The 19574-nt window shown below is 37.8% G+C and overlaps 1 protein-coding gene across 1 annotated transcript in view; it reads right to left on the reverse strand.

Moving 5' to 3' along the window:
• Positions 1–1289: 1289 nt before the first annotated feature.
• The window catches only part of bmp7b (bone morphogenetic protein 7b), a 65802-nt gene continuing 47517 nt past the window's right edge, over positions 1290–19574 (reverse strand). Inside the window, exons 3-7 of the mRNA XM_051879949.1 lie at positions 12282–12430; positions 8994–9197; positions 6273–6349; positions 3698–3808; positions 1290–1822 (exon numbers count right to left, since the gene is read on the reverse strand). Coding sequence (XP_051735909.1) covers positions 1673–1822; positions 3698–3808; positions 6273–6349; positions 8994–9197; positions 12282–12430 — 691 coding nt within the window. The 3' untranslated portion in view covers positions 1290–1672. The remainder of the gene's footprint in view (positions 1823–3697; positions 3809–6272; positions 6350–8993; positions 9198–12281; positions 12431–19574) is intronic.

Here is a 19574-nt window from a genome sequence, read left to right on the forward strand (position 1 = left end):
ATGCTAGATGGCTTGTGTTGATAAATGGCATGCAATTCATTTTAAAACGTATTGTATGATGGAGAAAATTCTGTATTATTGTTACTAAAAATAAAGCTGCATCTGATTATGCTATGTTAGCTACTTCACAAAATAGTGTTTTTCTCTGAGGCATGGTAAAGCATGGTACTCGCAAAAAAATCAAGAAAATTAGATTTAAACAATAAGACTAAATGTGTTGAGCTATATAACAACATTTAGTTTTCTGTCTATAAACATAACCAAACAGTTGTTCCCTTGTCTGTTAAAACATGCAATATATTAAAGCGTATTTGGTGTTTCCATGGTTTTTACAAAATAAAACCGGAAACAGAGGGTAACGCGGGTATGACGCAATTGACAGGCGACTCCTTACACATCCCGGAGCCTTGGTTAAAATTGCAATTTTCTCACGATTTACAAATAGTTGGAAACATTTGGGATATTGTAAGTACTCAAGTGAACAAAATATATAACATTGGCCTAGTGGTTTTTGGATATTTTACTGCAAAAATCTTACATATTGCACCTTTAAGTGTGAACTGAATGTGATGTATTCAGACAATTAATTGCATGTTATTTGCAATTAAATGAAAATGTATTATTGTTTAAATTTATATGTTTATTAAATGTAATTAGTTGATCTTAAGAGTGCTTTTTTTGGCCCACTTGAGTAGGATTTAAGAACATTCATAATTATTTCAATTGTCTGTTGAAATATGGTTAAAGTGTACTGCTGAAAGTACTGACAAGCATTTTTATAAACTCAAATATACTTAAATGTCATTTCTAACTTGTATGTCATATATTTAAATATATTTGTAATTAAGTTGCAATTTAATACATTTAAAATACATTAACTGTAGTATCTAATAACACACTACAGTTACAATTTTAATTAAGTACCTTGCATGTGCTTTTGTTAGTCAACAAAAAAGTGTACTTGAAGTACACTACAAGTGCACATTTAATACAATTAATCACACTTCTTTTTCACAAGGGTGAAGAAACTACACTAGCATAGTTTGGCAAATCCATTAATTAATGGTCCATTAATTAATAAAAAAGTCCTTTAAAATATGAAAATTAATGCTAATTGTTGCATACATTACACTGAACTTTATATGGCAGCTGCTAATCCCATTTGTTGGAATTTAATGACATGGAATTATTCAACATTTGTAAAAAGTGTTATGGTCCAAAACAATTTGGGTGAAATGTCTTTTTTAAAACAGTGTGGAGGACACATTAAAAACAGACCAGAAGACAAGGATGTTTAGACTCCATGTTGGAAGACCAGGAAAATAAATACACTTTTGTTTCTTTTGTTGAAAAACTATTTACACAGTAGAAAGCACAAGTATCATATAAAAGTGTGTACATGTGAGCATGTATATGTGTGCATACAAATGTTGGTGTTTGTGTCTTTCCTTTCCTTTTTTTGCCATATTTAAAACATTGTTGTACATATAAGACAATTTTGCACATTGTCCATGGTAAAAGAAATCCTGGAATTGGCCTGAGATCTTCGTATGGTTTTTAGGACGTTGACCTTGAGCACTCTTTTTTTTAATAAGCAAATGAAGAGCAGTCAGATGTGTGACTGTGTGTGTATTGTCTATACTGTATGTGTGTATGTGTGTGTGATAGGACTCTAGTGGCAGCCACACGCTCTGACCACCATGTTGCGGTATTTCTTCAGGATGACATTGGAGCTATCATCAAAATACAGGACGGAGATGGCATGGAGCTGTGTAGGGGCGCAACAGGGTTTTGGAACCGTTTCGGGGTTGATGAAGTGAACCTGGAAAAAAAATACAAAGGTCAAAACAAAAGTACTAGCACATATAGAAGATTACGCATCTTACTAGGTTTTGGAACAGAGTTATTGTATTGTTAGACACAAGGTTCAAAATTTACACTTTGGTTTCATTGAGTCGTTAATTGCCAGTTGGATGGTAGTTTTAGGAGCAGCAACTTTTTATAGTTTTAGGGGATGTTTACAAGACATCGTTTTTTAACTAAAAACAAAACTTTTTATGCGTTTGGCTGTTAATTTACACAACAACAGTGTTTTGGGGGCCGTCATCATCTCTGTGTAAACTACAAAAACGCAAATTTGTGAAAATGGCGACATTATGCGTATTACGTGTTTAGTCTATAAGAGCGTAGTGTTTCTTTACAAAATGACATTGCCATCTACTGGCCTGGCATGAATAATACAGCGTTTTTATTCCTTTTCGTGGATCTGTGTGAACAGGGATTGTTTTGACAGTGTTGTCGTCTGTACGTGAAAAAATGTTTCATGACAGTCTGACTCTCAGTGATGTAAGTGATGTGCATGATTCAAATCAAACTAAAAATCTGTCACAACTATTTTCTTGTTTGTCACTCATATACAAGAAAAAAAAAACAGCTAAATAATCCAAATGTCATAGAGACAAACATACACTACTGTTCAATCGTTTGAGCTCAGTATACGACTTTGTAAAGCTTTTGAAAGAAGTCTGCAAGGCTGCATTTATTTGATCAAAAATACAATATACAGTAGAGCTGCACGATTAATCGTAAAAAGATCGCGATCTCGATTCAAGCACCCACACGATCCTACTTTATTAATGACAACGATTCTCCCGGAACGTTCAAATCTGTGTTCGTGCCGCCAGAGTGAGCCGTTTTGAAATCACACATTAGTTATTTCTGTGTTACAAATATTCACATTATCACAGAAGTACTGAGATATAAGTTTCAAGTCAGTATTTAAACACCGATGTCTACGAGCAATCAAAATAGAGCAAACTACCTTTTGAAACGAACTTGGCACGTCAAATAACGGTTGTATCAATTACATCTAATTCCACTAGGTGGCGACAACTGACTGTTAAAGAATGTATTTGTCATTGAATCGTTCATTCAAAAGATTCGTTCATAAACACTGATTCATCCAGCAATGAAACAAGTATTTATTAATGAGTCATGAATACATTTAAAACCATTTTTTAAATAATTCATTCAAACATTTTCCAGCAATTAGAGTCATCTATTTAAATTTTGTCAAAACCTTTTGTAAATTACATGTTAGTTTGTTTGGTTGTATATTCAGAATCGTGGGAGAATCGTGATCTCTATTTGAAACAAAAGAATCGTGATTCTCATTTTATCCAGAATCGTGCAGCTCTAATATAGAGTAATATTTTCAAATATTATCAAAATTTAAAATGACTGTTCTTTATTTGAATATATTTTAGAATGTTTTTTTTTTTTCTGAGAACAAGGCTGAATCATTACAGTCTTCAGTGTCACATGATCCTTCATAAATTATTCTAATAGCCTATGATTTGATGCTCAAGAAACATTTCTTATTATTATCAATGTTGAAAACAGTTGTGCTGCTTCATATTTTTGTGGAAGCCATGACATTTTGTTTTTTTCTCTGATTATTTGATTAACATAAAAGTTCAAAAGAACAGCATTTATTTGAAACAAAAACCTTTTGTAAAATTATAAATGTCTTTACCTTCACTTTTGATCAATTTAATGCATCCTTGCTGAAAAGTATTAATTTCTTTAATAAGAGATGCAGCATTATAAATATTTATTTCTGGTATTCATCATTGGCAGCTGTGGCAAAAAGTACATTTTGGACCCAGGTTAGATGTATAGATGGTGACAGGCTTACCAATGTCTGTACGATGGCGTGGTTTGTGGCGTTCATGTAGGAATTGAGAGGAAAGGCACATTCTCCCATACAGTAATAAGCAGCGTAACCCTCCGGAGCTATAATCCAATCCTGAGAGATGGACAGAGAACAGATCTGTTAACACAACACCTTCAGTCATAAATCCTGAGCTAGATCTTTCCCAACCAGATGCTCTTCATTTTCATGATGCACGTCAGATCGCTCCGATTGTGATCACAATAAATTGTAATTGTGCCGAAGTATGTGTAAAATGTTATGGTTCAAAAGGGAATTTGGGGGGGTATATAAACCCACATGGTACAGTCGGGGTCTCAGAGTCCTCGGCAGCTGTTCTGAGTGAGTGTTTATGTGCTGTGATCCAGTAGGAGAGACAGATATGCTACAGGTGGCAAGACTATCGGTGTGTAAACAGAAACGAGGCTCTCCTATCTCTGCTTGACTGCTGTGGCTCGTACTCTTGAGCCTAATGGAACGAACGACCTGAGCTACACAGACTCATAAAATGGTTTGAGCCATAAACACAGTATGAGATAAAGTGAAATGTCGAGTGAGAAGGAGAAGGAACAGAGCTGTGAGAGGAAACCTGCTGGAAAAAAAAATCAGGTTAAACACGATTAAGCTGGTTTTTGGAAAATTTTAGCTGGTTTGTTGCTGGTTGCATAGTGGTGGACTATCAGCCGTAACCAGGGGTGCGTTTTCCGAAAGCATCGTTACCCAACTGTGGTCGCAAGTTCCGTCGTTACTAACATAGTTCAATGAGTCGTGTTTCCCGAAACCAAAGTTCCAACAATCATTTGCAAACAGTATCGCAAAGTTGTGTGGTTGGAAGGACAGCTCTCCAACTGTGGTTAGAAGCATAGTTTCTTGTTTGCATGACATGTGGACTTAATAAATCGTTGAGCCAGTTGCATAAAGCACTTAGACTAGTCTTACAAGTTAGTCATGCAATTTTTTTCTTTAAGACAGTTACATAAAAACGCAGATTGGTCTAATTTGATACCGAAAAGTAAGACTGATTGCCCCTAACTAACTGCTAATTGGTCTTAGTTCTTAAGACACAGTCTTAACATAAGCTGCTTTCTCCAGGAACTAGGGACTTTGGAACTCCAGGAACTAAGGTTTAAATGAAGTTCCGGGTAAAAATGTCCCCCTCAGAAAGTCCCTGCTCGCGAGGTAGTACTTTTTCAAAGTTCAGGAACTTTCGGGGGTGGGACTTGGGCACTGAACATGCTGATTGGTTGAGTTTGTGCAGCATTTTTATTGGTTGACTCCACGCAGCATTTTATTTCAATCATAATTTTTTAAAAGTGTGTTGTGGTGTGTGCAGTACGAGTTATTCGAATCAATGATGGAGTTTAAAAATTACGACTGATGGACTGACGATTAGGTTCAGGCTTTATTAATATAAGCTTCTGAAATCCAGCGGGAACTGGAAAGTCGCACGGACTAATCTTCACAGTACTTTAGACCGCGATGGAAACACAGACAGCAACAGATCTGGGGGAAAAAGGTTCCGGGGACAGATTGTTCCAGGTAATTTTGGTGGAAACGAGGCTATAATGGCTATGTTTATGCAACTGGCCGCTTATCTTGAGCAAAATAAGCAAGCTGACATTCAGTACAATCTATATCTTATCTGTATCTGTATACATTTCTTTATATCAAAGAAATGTGGCTGGAACGACAAATTTGCGACAGTATGGTTTTCTGGAAACAGTCATGACTAGCTAGTTGATTTCTTCAGTGATGCATCGTAATATGGTAGTGCAGCAGTGAGTTATGTTGTTGTACAGGAAAAGCACCCCAGATTGAGCAAGATGGTTGACCACATGGTTTACCACAAAAAAAAAAAAAAAATACATATATTGTGGCCACAAATTAAGAATTCGTTCTCTCATTTTAGTAAATCATGGTCACGATCTGCTAATTTGTTTACTCGTTTTAGTTCAATCATGGCCACAAATTAAGGAATTCGTTCCTACGACTTAATCATTCTTTCCCTCGTTTTAATAAATCGTGGCCACAATGAACTAATTTGTTCCCTCGTTTTGATTTAACTAATACAAGGGAACAATCAGAAATGTTTCTTGAGCATTAAATCATCATATCAGAATGATTTCTGAAGGATAATGTGACACTGAAGACTGGAGTAATGATGCTGAAAATTCAGCTTTGTTCACAGAAATAAATTACATTTTACAAAATGTATTACAATAGAAACTATTCTTTCACAATATTATTGTTTTGTTGATTAAATAAATGCAGCCTTGGTGAGAATAAAAGACTTCTTTCAAAAACTTTACAAATCTTACAGACCCCAAACTTTTGAATGGGAGTCAATGTCTATCAGGTCAAAATCAGGTTAACCAACTAGTAGTCCAGCTAATTAACCATACTAGGCCAGCTAGACAATGTGTAATATTGTACAACCTGACTGTATAGTTATATATATATATATATATATATATATATATATATTAAGGATATAAAGAGGGGAAAGATAGAGAAAGCAGAAAATAATAAGAGATGTGGTAAGAAAAAAAAAAAATCACACCTGCCATCCAAGGTCTCGAAAACTAACGTACAGCTCATGTTTCTTACAGGCCTGCTTCTGATCAGCACTGCTGTTCTCTGAAAAGAAAGAGAGACAGGATTGCTGTAGAAACCTTTTACAGAAATGACAATCACTTATGATAATGGTTTGTGTGTTTAAGTCCATGTCTGTTATTTTTAGTCAACGATGCTAAAGCAGTGGTTTTACCAACAATTATTTTACTCCAAAAAACTGACATTTAGCAGATATACGCATTTAAATGTGAACGTTCCCTCCTTCTGTCACAAACTTGCAAGTTGCAGATCATGACTCATGCTGTGACATAAACTAAAGGTTATTTGATATTTTAAAAATATGTGATGTACAGCCCACATGCTGGTGACATGCTGTCGTTGCTGTTAGAAGAATGTTTTACACAAATATTTCTGCTCAAACAGCTGAAAAAAATTCAAATATGGACACTGTCTGATTTCAAATGTGTGATGGGGTGTTGAAACTAAGGCTAAACTGTGAGAGACATGGAGAAATATGAAGGATAGGTCACTGAAGTTTGCCTGAATCACTATAACCCTCATACCTATGCAGTACACTGACCCAGATTCATTTAATATCATTTAATAATACTATAATGCTATTACTGTGCAAAATAACCTGCAGAGAATTACACAGTAATAGGAACCATATGAACACTGACACACACTCTCGCACAAATTTTATCTCTGGTTCTCCTTTGCCTTAAAGGGATAGTTCACCTGAAAATGAAAATTCAGTCATCATTTACTCATTGTCATGTTGTTCCAAACCTGCAAGTTTCTCACACAAAACTTTCATATGGCTCCAGAAGACTTGAAATAAAACACAAGGTGAATATTTTTGGCAGCGGCTATTTACACTAAGTGCAAATAGCAATAGATGCTATTTACAGTAAGTGAAAGTAGCATATTTTCTTAGCGATAGATGCTATTTTACACTAAGTGCAAATAGCTGTAGATGCTATTTAGACTAAATGAAAACAGCAATATATTCTATTTACACTTACAAGTGACAATAGCAGCATTTTCTTAGAGATATGCTGTTTACACTAGGTGAAAATAGCGATAGATCAGTATATACACCATGTAATCAGTTCTTTGCAATAAGAGTAAATAGTAATTAGATGCTGTCTATACTTTATATTGGCAGATACTATTTGCACCTCAGTATTTTTGTACATTAACAGGATGCAATAATATCATTTATTATATTTATTAAAATTATTAAATGGATGCTGCCTTATTGGAAGAATAAAAACCCTCCCTACACCTTCCCCTAACCCTACCCAATAAGCACTTTTAATATTATTAAACACTCGTTCACAGTTTATTTCTACTTTTAGAACATTATTTTTTTATTATTATTAAAAATAAATGCGAGCTTAGCAAAAGGCTGATTCGAACTTTCATTCGAACATTTTCGAATGAAAATGTATTATAGTTTAAGTATATATTAAATGCTATTAGCTTAACTTAAAAGTGCTTTTTGAACCACTTAAGTAGGAATAAAGTACTTCTTTATATGTAATTTCATATTGTATTTATATGGTTAAAGTGTACTGTATTTTAATATACTTGCCATTACACATTTGCAATCTAGTCCATTTAAAATATATTAAATTTAAATGAAATATCGAATAAAATTATAATCAAATACATGTGCTTTAGTATGTTAGTCAACACATCAAAATAAGTGTTTTAAAATGTTCTTTAAAGTAAAACTTTTAATTAGACATTATTACGAAGTGCACTTGTTAAAAGTGTTTGTGTGTTAAAAAACAATCATGAAAGTGTACTCTCTTTAAGTACACTTAAGTGACCTTTAATCTCATTAGCATTATATTATCTGCAAGTATAGTTTTTTTAAAATAAGATTTAAAGCACACACAAGTGCACATTCAATATAATTAAGTGCACTTCATTACCACAAGGGAGTCCTAGGCACTATTTGAGGCACTATTTGAGGGGACAGCCATCTATATGGTGTCCGAAACCATAGCAGACATTATCCAGTGCACCACAATAACGAGTGTACAACTGATGTTTGCTCAACGGCTAGAGAATACCCATAAAGCACTGTAAGGGTCGTACCGAATGAATTCCGGCATCTGACCAGAAGATGCCGCCTACAGCTGATTCATCCATCCATCCATTTTCCAAACGCTGGTCCAGTGTGGCTACAGCGTAATATCATACAGGTATAAATTCCATTTTAATTGATTATTAAATAGTTTAATAAGGTTTATTATACATGCTAGTTTGCATGACAGAGTTCAGGATAAATCTTATCATTATTACAAATGATTATTAAACAGCAAGCACAAACTATGCAAAAGCGGCAGCCCTTCCGGCGCACTCAGTGTCTGAATTCACTCAATGGTCTTCATTTACTCCATCAAGTGATCTATATTAGTGGAGTAATGTAGGGAATAGTGAATGAGGGTATATAGGGGGTGATTTCGGACACAACCGTAGTTTCATCACTAAGTAAAAATGACCATGTTATTTCCATTTCCATTTGGACATGGAACCATAGAAAGTTTACCATGGAAGTACCATATTCTTTTAGATTTCTTTCGGTTTTGTTATTGCTAACTTTACATTTGTCTTTCTTCACTTGCTTTCACACTTCTGTATTCAATATTGAAAACACACACACACACACACACACACACACACACACACACACCTGCAATATTGGCTACACGCAGTGCCTCCTGGCCCTTGGTGGTTTTCGAGCGGTTGGGATTGCGCTGCTTGTTGCCGCCCTGTGCAGAGCGGATGCTCCGGATGTGGACCTCCGTAGCTTTGAAGAAGGCCACCATGAAGGGCTGTTTGCTCTGAGGGCCGCTGCGGCCCACCAGCCCAGCCACCCATGGATTCACACTCTGGCCTGCAGGGGGAGACACAGAGATTTCACCATATACACCATTCATTTACAACCAGCAGAAATCAATTACTAATTTCTTTTCTCTCTAAGATCTGAGAATACATCTTGAAATTGTTAGTAAAAATGTATTACAGGTACAAATCCCAGAAGAGAAGCAGTCACAGCACTGTAAGGTGATACAGGCCCCTTGAAAGATGTTTTTTACCTGCGTAGCAGGAGACAGACTTTTTCTGTGTGTGTTTCTGTGAATCAGTTCTTAAGAGAGACTGTTTAAACACCCCACATATCACTCAATAGGACATTTTAGCAATCCTTTATTTTGTCAGAGCCCTGTGATCTAATAAATCATGTAATATGCATTATATAATAATCAGTTCGACGGTCACAGTCTTATAAATCAAGAGACTTGTGTAAGAAAGTGTGTGTGTTCTCCAAGAATATGCAATTTCTGATGTTTATTTTGTGTAATCTCTCCTGCTCTCAAGAGCGCTTTTAGTTCCCTGTTTACTCAGAGAATTCCTGCACTTACATCTGTTTCTGTCTCTGTGCCATCCTGGACTCCTTTTACCTACACACCGGCTGCTTTAATGTGTGTGTGTGTGTGTGTGTTCCTTACAAAGAGGAAGGAATGCTCTCTCTGTCTGTGCGCTGAGGTAAAGCTGGGTTGCCGGTTGCCTACGGCGACAGGGCAGGCGTCCCGCAAGCATGTCTCGACAAGCTCACTGATCTACACAAGCCCCATAATACACTGCACCTGTTTTCATGCTAACACTTAAAAACAGTAACATCCTGTACACACACACACCTTCCTATCACACAGCTATGGTACAGAACACACTCCCACTGTGGCTGGCTATAAAGAATGTGAGTGAAAATTTAGTGGGTTCAATTCTGCATTACTTAGAACTTATTTAGAACATCCAAACCAAGCAATGGTCTTAGACTAAACTTCACCATTAATAGTGATTTCTGCTGAAGCTCTAGACTGAGCATTAGTGATCAACACAGCTACTTAGAGAGAGTACACTTTCATGACACACTTAAGTACACCTTTAAAATGTTTTAATGTCAAATTACACGTTTTACTTTAAAGTACATGTGTGTGTTTTTGTGTGTGTGTATAAATACAACAGTTCTTTCTGGTTCTCCAATCTGATTGGCTGAGAGCCGTGCGATATTCCCCCAGTAACAGCACTGGAACCGTTTCACCGTTTGTATCACTCCGCTTGCAGCGACTGTTATGGCGGTCGAGCAAATCCACTATATTTTTTAAAAATACTACTGTTGTTATGTCACGGAATGTAGTTTTAAGAGTTTTTTTTAGGCGAAAATGTAGTTATTTACACCTCAAATATGTGACTCATATGTAAACATAGCACCTATTTTACAATTTGTATAGACACTTTCGCAGATGCGAGCTCCAGGCCGTCAGCAGCCATTCAGCGCTCATGTACCCACAGAGAACAGCGTCATCTCGGCCAGTCCTTCGCGAATTTGCTCTTATGTAGAGAGTGGTTAAACATGAGATATAATTAATTTAGGGTATATCAAATGGGCTATCTTTGGTCTTATTAATCTATTACTTGTTCCAGAGTAAAACAATTTGGGTTAAGGGGGAAATGTTTCATTACTTTATATTTAGGCTATATTTAACTTAAATCCAGTACTAGAGAGCTGCCTTTGTACATTTGACTGAACTGTTTGCTTGTGTGTTTTTTTTTTTTATTGTCTTTTAAAATGGCTATTTTGAGAAAGTGTCCGTTAGTGATTTATGATATGGACTTCAGTGAAAGTTACATTAGTACAAGATACTAAGATACTAAGATGGTGGCAAAGACTTTCTTTATGAGTGAGTCAGAACAAGGAAGTTGTTTTAGCACTGTGGGAAATTCCCTTAACTTTTAAAAGGACAAAGACAAAGACATCACTTTCCTCAGCAGACATTCAAACAGATTTTTTATAATGGATATAATATTATGGACATTGACCTGAAGAATGAATGCTATATCAGATGCAGGTAATACACTCGTTTAGTCGATCAATCTCTCATAATACCATAATAATCTACTCTACATAATACAATAAGTTTCAATGAAGCGACTCAACGTTACTTCATTACTAGTTCTAAAGTGACATTTTAGAATTAGTAACGGAGGCTTGGGCTCAAATGTTAAACTGTCAACTTGAGATTTGAATCCATGGCGGAAGGAAGTAGTTCCTCACAAAAGAGGGTTTTCAAAGACACTCCGTTGTTGTTTCTTGTTTATTTACACACTCGTGCCGTCGAACTGTTGTATAAACACAATATCACACTCGTAGCCATGCGATATGGTTGTATATCAGCACGCTGTGATTTTACCGACGGCCGAATCACAGCCGTGCTGACAGCCATATAGCACGGCAACTCGTGTGATATTGCTCATATATATATATATATATATATATATATATATATATATATATACACACTAATATATATTCACAAATATTTATGTTAGATGTGATTAATCACAATTAATTGATTTGACAGAACTACAGTAATTTAAATACATGACATATAAGTTACAATAATTATATTAAAGTATATTTTAGTTTACCATAAATGCTTGTCAGTACATTGAGCAGTACACTTTAACCATATTTCAAAGACAATAGAAATAATTATGAAATTACATGTCCTACTTCTCCTTCTCTAAAAACTGGAATTGCATTTAATATAAATTTAAACTATAATACATTTTCATTTAATTGCAAATAATATGCAATTAAGTGTCCAAACACATTACATTTAGTTCATACTTTTTCACTCGTGGTCTCAAACATTTGGACCCCCACTGTAGATGTTTTTCTTTGAATGGGTTTTAAATGCAATGTAATAAATTGCCCTTCAGAGAGACTGTAAACATTTGCTGAACTGAACTGCACTGAACCTAAATGCCGCACAAAAGCAAAGGCAAAACAAATCGAGTGCTGTGCACTCGTGCTGTGGTCTCAGAAATGGTCCCATTTTTGCAGTCTGTGATGCAACAGAATGTACATGTTTCATATTTTGAATGTGTGACCTGTGGTGTCTGTGCATCCGCTTACCATCCAAACTTTCCAGAGCCAGCTGCAGGCCCAGATTCCGGCCCGGGTTCAGCACCCAGTGGTTACTGGTGGCTGTGATGTCGAACACCAACCAGCCCTCTTCTGCTGCCCAGATCACCCGTGAGTCCAGCAGGAACAAATCTGAATCCCTAATGGAGAGAGCGCATATGACACTTCTAATAAGAACAGTGTATCACACCAAACATATCATGCACTGAGTGATTAAAGCAAGTAAAGTGGGGAAAGATGTGCCAGCCCCTTAATACTCTGTGTAATTTGTCACATGCCCATATTTTATTGATTTATTTATTTTTAGAAAAGGCCCAATAATATACAACTGTGTAAAGTACCATGTATGTTTTAAGTCATTTATATCATATAGGCTGTTGATTTAACACATTAATTTAATTAATTCATCATGGAAAAAAATAGCATCCGCCCCAGACCTACATTGGTCATCTTACATTTCATATAGTTGATTGGTAAAGAACATGAAGCAGGGCAACAACTCACTGTGTGATGGAGCCTACAGTTAAAAAGCCCCTAAAATTAAAGATATCAGTGCAAAAATGCCCCTGTATGAGGTTTTGTCTCATATCATAAGAAATATCACACAAGCAACAACTGCTATATCACAGAAGTGCTATTTTTGTCCCGAATAGCACGAGTGCAAATGTGATATTGATTTTATACAATATTTCAATAAAAAATAAGTTAATATTGTCTTACGTTTTCGACACAATATATTGTCTAGTTTTGCTCAAAGAAAATATTACATATAAATCCACAGCAGAACTGTTGTGCATCTCTGAGTAACACACAGCAGTGTTTCATTTCTGAATGATTCTGCGTTTTGAACGAATCGGGTGAACCAATGATTCAATGGCCCATTCGTAAAGAGAGCCATTTACTTAATTCCTTAATGAATCAGCTGTTTGAACTAATCGGATGAATGAAACTCAATGACTTGCTCATTATGACATTTACCACCACCTACTGGCAGTTTTAGTTTCTTATTTAGAGAATCATTTTATTAAAAAAAAAAAATCCATATTAACAAAAAAAGCCATACTTTTAGTATTTTAGTTCACCCAAAAATGAAAATTCGGTCATCATTTACTCACCCTCATGTAGTTTCAAAACTGTATGATTTTCTTCTTTTATGTTCACCAGAAGAAATAAAATCATGAGGAAGAGTAAATGATGACAGGATTTTTATTTTTGGGTGAACTATCCCTTTAATAATCTGTAATATATCTAAATACAAATTCTGATGCAGTTTATGAAAAAAAAAAAAATCATGGACATTGGTGCCAAAAAATTGTGTACTAAAAAGAGTCAAATAAAATATTTATTTCTAAAGCTACTTTTTGTAATGTCTATTTGATGCTTTCTTATTTAACACAATAATGACTTTATCTTTTGGGGGTGATTTTCCCAGCCAAATTCGATGTACAATTAATTCGATTAATTAATCGGCACATCATGTAATTAATTAAATTAAAATCGCCTATTCTTTTTACTTTCCCCAATTTTTTTTAATTGAAGAACATGCGATTCCAGAATACAGAACATACACTATAATACATGTAATATATTAAATTTATATTATTTAAATGAATTACATCAATCTATTACATACACATTTAATACATTAAATTATTTAGCTACATTAATTAATTCAACATATCAATAAAAACTTTAAAAACAAGAAGCTTTTTCATAATTACAGCAGGAAATATCTGGAAATAATGTAGGCAATATGGAGGATGTGTTTTGAATATTGTGTCAAAAATCAGAGGCAATTAAATGATGTTACTTTGCTTGTTCAACTGTATCCAGCTCATCCCCCAAGGACTTGAACCCCCAAACTTTGTATCTGCCGAACAAACATTCTAACAAATGCCTCTGGGACAATCTGTGGCCAGCTAACTGCTCCACTATGTGTGTGAGATAACACAACCACAGTTGGGGCTGAGAGCGAGAATGATATTTGTATCCAATCAAAGATGTGAAGTTCATGAAAACCTCAGCAAGAGGTCCAGAGATGGAGGGCAACTGGAGTGAACCAAAAGACAAATACATTCAGTGGCATCCTGATTCGAAGAATGGTACATAAATCACCACAGACAAGTGACTACAGAAGAGCAGACATGTACACAGGCAGGCAAAACTGACAACCACATGGCAGCAACTCAATGCATTTAGGCATGTAGACATGGTCAAGACAGTCTGCTGAAGTTCAAACTAAGCATCAGAATGAGGAAGAAAGTTGATTTAAGTGACTATGAACGTGCCATGGTTGTTGGTGCGAGACGGGCTGGTCTGAGTATTTCAGAAACTGCTGATCCACTGGGATTTTCACACACAATCATCTCTAGGGTTTATAGAGAATGGTCTGAAAAAGAGAAAATATCCAGTGAGCAGCAGTTCTGTGGTTGAAAATGCCTTGTTGATGCCAGAGATCAGAGGAGAATGACCAGACTGGTTCAGCTGATAGAAAGACAACAGTAACTCAAATAAGCATTGTTACAACTGAGGTCTACAGAAGAGCAAATCACACGAACTCACCAAAACTGGACAATAGAAGATGTTGAGTCTGGATTTCTGCTGTGACATTCAGACGGAGGGTCAGAATTTGGCTTAAACCACATGAAAGCAGATCCATCCTGTCTTGTATCAGCGGTTCAGGCTGCTGCTGGTGTAATGTTGTGGAGGATATTTTCTTGGCACACTTTGAGCCCCTTAGTACCAATTGAGCATCGTTTAAACACCAGAATCTACCTGAGTATTGTTGCTGACCATGTCCATCCCTTTATGACCACAGTGTATCATCTTCTGATCTACTTCCAGCAGGATAACGCACCATGCCATAAAGCTCAAATCATCTCAAACTGGTTTCTTGAACATGACAGTGAGTTCACTATACTCAAATCTCCACAGTCACCAGATCTCAATCCAATAGAGCAGCTTTAGGGTGTGCTGGAACGGGAGATTCGCATAATGGCAATATGGACCAAAATCTCTGAGGAATGTTTCCAGCACCTTGTTGAATCTATGCAATGAACAACTGAGGCAGTTCTGAAGACAAAAGGGGGTCCAACTTGGTACTGGCAAGGTGTACCTAAGTGGCCGGGGAGCTTTTAGTGGATACGAGTATTAAATTATAATTAACATAATATTTTATATAAACATTGTATCCGCAGGTTCTGCGTCAATGATTTTCAATTGCATGAATTAAAACCTTAAAACTAATCCTTATTATTTAATATTATAATCCATAACCTAACAGCTCTGTTGATTTTTTACAGTAAACCATTGTAAATTGAAAACGGAATTATTTTTCAAAATGGAAAGACCTGATTTGAATGACCCTTACAGTGAAAGACGCAGAAGGTGTCGGATAATGTGAAACAGAGGGGAAAAGTGAAATAAGGGGAGAAATGGGAGAGTGATGAACAGAGCGCTCACTCCAGATGGTAAAGCCCTAGGGAGCACTTCATTTCCTTAATTGACAATAATGGCTTTATAAACGGCTGTTGATCTCACAGTGTGGCTGCCCTGCACTAAATCAAACAGAGGAATTTAGAGCAAGACAAGAAGACAGCGTAAGGGACTGAAAAGCAGTACACAACAAAAGACAAGGGAAAACGCTACAGGGAGAGAAAGACTGGGACTACATGAACACACTTCACAGGTTTCAAAGCCCCAGAGTAGATAGGTGCTCAGTGTGTGTGATCCAAACACCTGTTCTGCTCAACATCTGCTGCCTCAGTCCAATTCAGTCTCAGTTATCACTCCATTTTTGTCTCTTTTCTCTCCCTGATGGGAGCACAATGAGGTGTGTTGTTCCCCACAGACCTGTTAAGGCAACTGAGGCCTTTAGGAGGGGTTGAGCAGCACGTAAGAGGAGCTAGGCGCTCTTGAACCCAATTTACAGTGCAGGTCATGCCAATATTCTAGAAGGTCCTGAACGTGTGGTGAAGGGAAGCCCTGTGGTGCACAACTGATTCTTTGAGAGAGAAGCTGCTGAGTTGGAATAGGAAACATGGTGTGGTGCAACAGTAAAGTTTGCATTGGGATGGTTAAATAAACTGAGCACTGTGTGTGCGGCAAAAAGAAATAGAAGGAAAGGAAACACAAATCAAATGTGTCCAGCGTTTATGCTTCAGAGGGGCTGAGAGCGTTACAGCCCTCAAGAGGAAAGGATTTTCCTTGGAAACCAATTCACAGGCAAGAAACATCCACCATAAAAATTATGCAGGCCCACATGGAATTTGCAGATTTTTTATATTTCTGATGCTGTTTGCTGATGCTTTTTTTTTTTTTTTCAAAAAACGCAAAATGCCAGAAAAGTTTTCTTGTGGAAATGAATACGAATATGATCAACTGATTAAGGGGGCACTGTAGGATTCAGAGTAAAGTAAGTACATTATAGCTTTTCACAAAATTAGTTAACACATACTCGTTTTCACATGATCCGTTTTTGTAACGGTGTCACGTACTGCTGCAGGCAAACAGGCAAGGAAGACGAAGATTCTCAAATACGTAGTTTAATAAATGAACAGACAGGCGAACAGGTAGCAACACACCAACACGTTGACGATACCGGACAAAGAACTGAACACAGGCAGGAACTTAAATACACAAAGGTAAATGATGAACAGCTGTGAAGATGATTAGTGTCCATGGTGACTGATGAGAGGCGGGAACTTAAAACAGAGAAGCACATGTGACGAATGACAACCAAAACAAACAGAACATGATGGTGACTGTGACAGTTCATCCCCCTCCAGCGGGTTCTGGAGGTGGACGGAGTGATGGTGATGGAGGAGTGGTGAAGGGAGGACGACGATCCCCTGGCGGCGTTGGTGGTGGATGGCCGATGGCGCAGACCCAGAGCTCCCCAGAACCGACAGCCCACGGCAGAGACGAGGAGGGGAGGAGTCTAGATGGTGAAGGGTAGGCTGACGGCATCTGGGGGACAACCGACGGAGACTGGGGCGCAGACGGAGAGCCGATGAACTCCTGCGACGTCGCTGGCTCGGGAGACCTCGGTGACATCACGGCGACGAACAGCGTAGGTGGAGCCAGAGTACCCGAGAGCTGAGGCGGAACTGGTGTGATGGAGGACAGAGGTGACTCTGAGGGGAAGGAGGAACCCGCTGCAGCCATAGGGGTGGAGGGACAGAGTGCAACGGATGGCCCGCAAGTCCGTTGCAGAAGTGGTGTGACGACTGAATAAGGGGGAACCGGCAGGACGAGGGAGCCCAGAGTAGCCTTCAGTCCGAGGGTCTCCGGTGAAGCCGTAGATGGGAAGAGCACCGACAGAGCCGGCAGGTCGACAGGCCGAGATGGAGTGAAGAGGTCAAAGGCGGGAGGCGGAGCCACAGGCCCCTCTTGCACAGGCGCTGCAGGTGGATGCACGACCTGCGGCTCAATATCAGAGTGGAGCTCCCACCGAGACATCCGGCAACGATGGGGCTGGAGGACTGGCTGAGGTTTGGGGTGACACCAACTATGGAGTTTCACCACCGGGGCGAGGGTCACCTCTGTCCTTGTAGTCTCGGGCTCTGGCTGACGCGTCGCGGCCGGTAGAAACTCTCCGTCTGCGGGGGGCTCGCACAAGTACTCTGCGGTCCGTGGAGAAGATTCAGGCTCTGGGTCTGGCTGTGTTCTGGACCGGGACGCAACGCTCTCCAGACACCGGATGATTGCTTCTCCCCAGCTTAGTCCGGTGGTGTCTGGGAGGTCAACAGGATGGTGCAATTTAGCCCCGATCCAGAACAACGACTTCAGGGTCTCGTCGTCGTAGGGGCAGGTGAGTGCAAGACGAACAAACTCCTGGGTAAATAACAAAAAATCGTGGATCTCCTGAGCCACGAGCGCAAACTTCTTCGCGTAATCCATTTTATTGGTCTGGTATTCTGTCACGTACTGCAGGCAAACAAGCGAGGAAGACGAAGATTTTCAAATACGTAGTTTAATAAATGAACAGACAGGTGAACAGGTAGAAACACATACACATTGACGATACCAGACAAAGAACTGAACTCAGACAGGAACTTAAATACACAAAGGTAAATGACGAACAGCTGTGAAGATGATTAGTGTCCATGGTGACTGATGAGTGAGGGGAACTTAGAACAGAGAAGCACATGTGACGAATGACAACCTAAGCAAACAGAACATGACGGTGACTGTGACAAACGGTAAGCCATTCAGATTTGGCATTATTAGTCACTGAAAATTTGATTGGCTGCTGGCAGCCATGTTTTTTTGTTTGTTTTTTTTGTATGTGCAGTGAGTCATATTAGAGGATCTGTTGGTACGTCCACCAAAGAATATGCACACCAATTTTAAACTTCATAAGGTTTTCAGTTGTAGCAGTTGTATAAATTTGACATGACTTGGAGTGCGTTCTCAATGTCCTGTTGTTTATGTGTATAAAGTTTCAATAAGCTGTGTAAAGTTTGCAACGCTTCTTCGAATTAAAATGATTTTTGCCAGCACTGTCCCTTGCTGCTGTGTGCAAAATTTGATGAAGATCAGATGAATGGCCTACGAGGTGTTTGAAAAAGTGCCCAGAACATTATTTTTAGATTTTGACCCAAAGATTCAGAATAATTCAAATAATAATAATTATAGCCTACACTGTTCTAATGTTAGCAGAATGTGTGAAAGAGATTATTATAGTACCATCTAGTGTCTGACAGATGTGTGTTCGCTTGCCTGAGTGCTTCGTGCTTGGACCCCTTAAAGAGATAGTTCACCCAAAAATTACAATTCTGTCATTAATTACTCACCCTCATGTCGTTTCAAACCTGCAAGACTTTCGTTCATCTTCGGAACACAAATGAAGACATTTTTAATAAAATTGGAGCGATTTCTGTACCTCCATTGACAGCTATGCAACTACCACTTTGACTTGAAAAAGTGAGATCTCTCGGCTTGATTTTCTCACAAATGTGTGCAGGCAGGTTTTCTCACAAATGCAGTTGAGCAACTTCCTCTTCCAAAACAGCAGATGGCGCTTTGCTATGGGTCAATTTATGCTAGTCTCCCAAGAGAAGCCCCGAAACATGCGTTTATAATAATAAAAATAGACTTTATTTTATAGCGCCTTTAAAAGTTGCAGCTCAAAGCGCTTTAAAAGAGCATACAAATAAAATAGAATAGGGGAAATAAAAGACAGAAACATGTATCAAAACACATTTCAAGACATATATATATATATATATATATATATATATATATATATGGGCTAGCCTGAAAAGTTTTTTAAAAAAAAGT

Source organism: Ctenopharyngodon idella, chromosome 22 (genome assembly GCF_019924925.1).
Source record: "Ctenopharyngodon idella isolate HZGC_01 chromosome 22, HZGC01, whole genome shotgun sequence".
Taxonomy (NCBI): domain Eukaryota; kingdom Metazoa; phylum Chordata; class Actinopteri; order Cypriniformes; family Xenocyprididae; genus Ctenopharyngodon; species Ctenopharyngodon idella.